Consider the following 5422-nt stretch of genomic DNA (forward strand, 5'->3'; position numbering starts at 1 on the left):
GCTCATCAAGCAGTCACTCAGGTGCTGCTCACTCATCTTTAGGGATGGGGACCAACCTAACAGCAGTAGCAACCGTGAATCAAGAGCCTCATACTGAGCCAAAATCTGGCTCCCAGTGGTTTCCACCCATTGGTCTTGACTCTAACGTCTCGCTCTATGTGAAGCAGTCCTTTAGAGACTCAAAGGCTAGCCATCACATACTTGTATGTCAAACAGATCCCTCAACTGTTCTGTAGGGGACTTAGCCCCCATCCTCTTTCTCATTATACTCCAAAGGTGCTGTTTTGGGGTTCCCTTAGAGTTTAAAACTTCAGTAAAAAGTAAAGCCAAACCAGCACTTGCCTCATTCTAGATGGTTTTAGCCCCACTAACATGGACCAAGATCACATTAGCTTCTACAGCACTCTGACTGTCCCCTGTTACTTGCAGGACCTTCTGTGACTTCCTGCCAAACTTCATCTCATTAGACTTGACCTAAGCTGATCCAAGACATATTCCCACTCTCCCATCTTCTTGTCCCACAGTCATCAGCCAAGCTGGCCACCTAATGTTTACCCGAGCTGAAGACAGGTAGCTTCAGCCCTATAGAACCCTCTCCATCACTCAGTGGGGGTGGTCATTTGGCAGGCCAGAGAAGGAGCAGGTACCATCCTGGTTGGGCTTACAGGCCACCCAGGAAAAGAAGGTGCATACAGGTGAGGCAACTGTGACGGAGCAGAGTGTGCTTCTGGCCAGAAGTGCTGGGAAGTTTAAGACTTAGGGAAGACTCCCATGGGTTGGTAATCAGAGAAGGCTTCATGGAAGAGGCAGAAGCAGTGCTGGACCTGAAGGACAGCCGGGCTTTGGATGGGCAGAGAGGAAAGGAGGGCATCTCAAGAGTAGGAAGCACAGGAGCTGAGATGTGGAAGCTGCAACAGCAGAGTAGCTGGATGAGGGAGCAGAGAGGAGTCAGGCAGCATCGTCATCCTCATCATCACATTTATTGACGGCCCCTGGGAGGTGGGGCTGGGGACAGAACATACAAAGACAAGGACCTGCCCTCAAAAAGTTTCCATTCTAAGGAGACGGGGACAGAAAAATACAGAATGGTCTTTCCGGGGGAGGGCCCACTCTCACCTGGTGCAGGTCAGAAGCCCCTGGCCTACCTTGCCCCAGGGTCTGGAGCATGAGCGGGGCAGGTAGTAGCCCCATGGCCCTGCCCCCACAGCTGGGGCCTGACCACCTGGCTCCTAGGTGGTGGACCCCAGAACTGGGGGAAAGGTAGGCTCAGGACATGATGGAAAACGCTCCTGTCAGCCTTGGCATTGTGCGAGCCTAGTGGAGTGGCAGGGGGCGATAGGCCCCCTAGGCAGGGCCCCTTGAAGGAAGTGGGCATCTTCCCAGGCCCCCATGAGTAAAGTTCTTTCACTGGGGCTGGCCCATCACCCGGGAGGCCCCAGCCAGGGAGAAAAAAAGGCAGAGTTTCCTCAGCGGCAGAGGCATAATACCCTGCCCACCCCACTCCCGGCCCTCTCTCTGGGCATCCTCCAGGTGACCCTCCTCCCCAGTTCAGCCTCCAGGGCCAGGGCCTGCCTAGGGCCAGGGGGAGGGGCCTGCCCCTCCCCCCACCCCGGCAGTGGGGGAGGAGGAGGAGCCACGCATCAAGTTTGTCTGGGCCCCCCAGTGGGGAGCCATACCCTGGATCCTACCGGTGGGGGGGCTCTGGCTGCGAGGGCCGAGGGCTCAGCAGAGGGGCCGGGCCTAGAGGGCACCCGGGGGAGCCCTTCAGCGGGGGCACTGGGCGGGAGTCCAAGGGGGGCAGGCTCCGGGGCACTGCTGGTGGCCCCCGGGTGGCCCCAGTGGGCAGGACAGCGGCAGCGGGGAAGGATTTGGGGGGGTCCGCAGCAGCAGTGGGGGCGGGCTGGCCAGACCGCTCCCGGCGCCGCAGCAGCTCCTGCAGCTTCTCCGCCTGAGTCCTCCTCAGGTGGGCCAGGGCACGGCCTCGTTGGAAGGCGGGCAGGAAAGCCTCCAGGCTCTGCTCGCCCAGCAGCAGCTGCTCCATCTGCTCCTGGGACAGGAGGAAAGGACAGTTTGGGAGGAACGTGACCAAAGACTGAGGGCTCTCCTCCCACCCTGAATCCCTCCTGATGGCGACCACGCCACAGCTCGGGGACGGGGCACCTGAGTTCCAGCCTGGGCTTGCCCCTTGCTGAGTGACTGCGGATGAACGTCCTCTACCCTCAAGCCTTGATTTCCTTACTATCACCAGACCTGCCGGGCCAGGGATGAGGCGGGATCAGAGATGGAGACACACTTGAAGTAGACAGGTGTCTCTCATCAGGGCCAGGGCCCTCCTCCACCTCTTCAGCTCACTGAGCACTGTGCTCCCAGCCCAGCACTGAGACGTCTGTCCCAGCTCCTCTGTAGACCCAGCCTAAGCTGCCCTGAGATGTTCACAGGAAGTTGGGGGAAAGTTACAGGTGGGGATGGTGGGCCTTGTGTCCAGTGCGGACAGCAATGCAGCGGGCACTCCTGGGAGCCAGGCACTCAGGGCAGGCTTCCTGGAAGGGGGGCTCTCAAGCCTGCAATGTAAGACTTGAGGGGAGGGGGATGATGATAGGATGGGGCCCCCCTCCCAGTCCCCAGGCCCAGCTGCCCCTTCTCTCACCTCAGCCTCCTGCTCAGCTTCTTCCAGCTCAGCCTGCAGCCAGCCCAGCGCGCAGTGGGGGCTCCAGCGGTGCATGCTCTCCTCTGAGGGCCACAGAGGGACAGAGTGAATTAGCCCCTGCACTCAGGGCCTGTCACCCAGGACAGACAGACCAGAGCCCCAGGGCCCAGACCTGACTCTCACTGACCCTGTGTGTGATTCTACGCTTCCCCTCCCCTCTCTGGAGCCTCAGTTTCCTCATCTGCACAACGCCCACCGGATCCATTTATGCGCCTCCCCGCAGTCCTAGTGCGAAAGAGGGGGCAGGGGCTTTGTCTCCTAGAGCACCCCAGGCCCTTGGGTTTTGGGCCCCACTTTGGCCTCTGGAACCCAGCTCTACCCATCAACTGCTCACTTTCCCAACTCAGTAATTTTCCAGCAGTAGCACCCCTCAAACTTGCCCGGGGAATAGGTCTGCCCAAGTCCCAACCTTCAGAGCCTGGCACTTCCCAAGGCCACCCAGCCAGATGGCCAGCTGCCCCCCACCCCAGGCATTTCTCCCGGCCGTCCCTCACCCAGTCGCTGCAGCTTGTCTGCACAGCTCTCGGCCACCTCCCGAAGCTCCTGGTACTTGATGGCCAGGGCAGCGCGGCCCATCTCCAGGCGGGGCCGCAGTGCCAGGTTCTCCTTGGCTAGCGCGTAGTTGGAGGCCAGGCATGCCTCGCGCTCCAGCTGCAGGCCCTGGAACTGCCGGCAGGGAAGAGCCCAGAGGCCCATTCAGGGAGTCTGCCCATGGCCACCTACTGCCACCCTGGGCGACAGTGCCCACGGGCCAAGCTGAAAGCACCCCAATCTCAGGATGGCGAGCCAACAGGTGGAGGGACGATAAGAGCCCAGACCCCGCTTTGCCTCAGTTTCCTCTTCCACAAAGTGAGCTAAAAACATCTACCTTATAGGGTTGTTGGGAGACTTAGGTGAGGAAAACTACGAAGGCCTCTACAAATGTTAGTTAATTTTTAATTTTTCAATTAATATGTCTGCTCAGGTCCCCGAGGAGTCCCCCTCCCTCCTCTGTCCCATTTTCCATGCATGGGCAGCTTCCCTCTCATTCCAGGCCTTTGTCTGTTTCCTCCTCAGGTGTTTGTGCCGAAAACACTCCCACCCCCTGCTCTTACTCTCCAGTGATGTCTTCACCCTGTCCCTGCACAGCACCCCCTCAAACCCCCCTCTCTTCCCTCGCACCCCGTCCTCTGCCCTCCAGTGGAATCCCCACACCCCAAGGAATACACACCCCCTTTTCCTCCCTGATCCCCTAGCACCTGCTCCCAGCTTTCCTTCTCTTGCAGAAAGCAGACCCCTTTCTTTCCTGGCCCTGGAGAACGCTATTTCCTTCTGTTACTGGGCGGGCCGAGCCTCCACTCCCTGCCCCTGGAGAACGCACTACCCTCCATCTGTCCCCTATAGGATGCACACGCCCCTCCTGCCTGCCTCCCTCCAATGTACACTTTCCCTTTCTGCCCCCCCGCAGACAACCAGCCCGGGCCTATCTCCTGTGAAATATACAACTTTCTCTTATGGTGGCCTATGGAATACACGCCTCAGCTTTCAGTACCCCTCCCCACCGGAAGACACAAAGCCCCCTCTTACACCCCCAGACTACGGACGCCCTCCCAACGGCCCCCCCAGGTGTCACACAGGCCCCTAGTTCTCTCCATGGAAGGCGCCTCCCCTTTCTGGCCCTACAGAACGTGGGTGTGCGAGCCAGGGCCCCCACAAACAGCCGTCCCCCGCCCCCCGGAACACACCTCCCTGGAGCAGCCGCTGTAGGACACGCCTCGCGGCCATCCCGGGGGTGCACGGGCGCCTCCCTGGGTCTCCGGCGCCCCACCCGCCCCAGGCCAGCTCAGGGCGCCCCCTCCTCCGGGGGCGGCTCCGCCGGGCCCACTCGTACGTGCCAGGCTCCGGCGGCCCCTCGGCCCGGCCGGCGCGGCCCTTCGGTCGGTCGGCAGGTCTGGCAGGCCGCGGCCCGTCCCCCGCGCCCCCCGCCCGCGCCCCCCGCGCTACCTTCCTGCTGAGCCGCACGATCCGGTCCAGCTTGGGCTCATCCTGAAGCAGGTCCCGGAGCTGCCCGGTGCTGAGGATCCCAAAGCGCCCCGGGCTGCCGGGCTCCGGCCCCGCCCGCGCCGCCCGGGCCCGGTACATGCCGCCCGCCCGCGCCCCCAGCTCGGCTGCTGGCTCGGCCCGCTCGGCCCGCTCCGCCCCGGCTCCGCTCCGCTCCGGCTCCGGGATCCGGCTGGGGCTCTGGCTCCGGCAGCGCGCGCCGCTCCGCCGCCAGAGGGCGCCCCGCCCGCTCTTAAAGGGGCCGCGGCGTGGAGGCTGGGGGTGGGGCGGGGAGGGGGCGGGCCGCGCCTCTTCCCACCCCGGCCGAGCCGCGCCTCGCCGCGCCTCCCGCATCCGCAGATCGCCTGGCAACCCATCCTCCTTCCGCCGTCCGGATATCTAAGGCGCCTCTCCTTTCCTCTCCTCCCGGCCATCATTCACCACGCCCCCAGGCACGGACTCTCCCACCCCAAGCCTTTACAGTTCGCAAGGCTATTTCACATTTACCCCGTGAATTCGCACAATTTTCTGAATTTGGCCGGGTGCCAGGAGCTCCTGCCCGCTGCTAACTTGGACAAGTCATTCACCTCCCCCAGCCTCAGTTTTCCCTTCTATAAAATAGGATGATGATAACACAATGTGAGGATTAGAGGTAGTGAATGTTGAGTCACTTACCTGTAGTTAAATGAATACCTA

At 61.7% G+C, this 5422-nt stretch overlaps 1 protein-coding gene across 2 annotated transcripts; it reads right to left on the bottom strand.

The window, feature by feature from the left end:
• Positions 1–940: 940 nt before the first annotated feature.
• VPS37D (VPS37D subunit of ESCRT-I) lies at positions 941–4932 on the bottom strand. Of its 2 annotated transcripts, none has more exons than XM_036824212.1 (4): positions 4691–4889; positions 3202–3373; positions 2648–2730; positions 941–2041 (listed from the first exon to the last, which is right to left on the bottom strand). In XM_036824212.1, exons 1-4 carry the CDS (start codon positions 4826–4828, stop codon positions 1685–1687), a joined length of 750 nt encoding a protein of 249 aa, XP_036680107.1. In that variant the 5' UTR covers positions 4829–4889; the 3' UTR covers positions 941–1684. The 2 variants fall into 2 exon arrangements, with proteins under 2 accessions (XP_036680107.1, XP_036680105.1); XM_036824210.1 differs by having other exon boundaries at positions 965–2047; positions 4691–4932.
• Between the last annotated feature and the right edge of the window lie 490 nt (positions 4933–5422).

Source organism: Balaenoptera musculus, chromosome 15 (assembly GCF_009873245.2).
Source record: "Balaenoptera musculus isolate JJ_BM4_2016_0621 chromosome 15, mBalMus1.pri.v3, whole genome shotgun sequence".
Classification (NCBI taxonomy): Eukaryota; Metazoa; Chordata; class Mammalia; order Artiodactyla; family Balaenopteridae; genus Balaenoptera; species Balaenoptera musculus.

What these genes read in the sequence shown, in the direction of transcription:
- VPS37D (XM_036824210.1), bottom strand. Translation starts at nt 4,828, where the DNA reads ATGTACCGGGCCCGGGCGGCGCGGGCGGGGCCGGAGCCCGGCAGCCCG. An exon ending in AGACAAGCTGCAGCGACTGG is followed by an intron (nt 2,731 to 3,201) that starts GTGAGGGACGGC and finishes TGTGGCCCTCAG; the next exon opens with AGGAGAGCATGCACCGCTGG. An exon ending in AAGCTGAGCAGGAGGCTGAG is followed by an intron (nt 2,048 to 2,647) that starts GTGAGAGAAGGG and finishes CTCCTGTCCCAG; the next exon opens with GAGCAGATGGAGCAGCTGCT.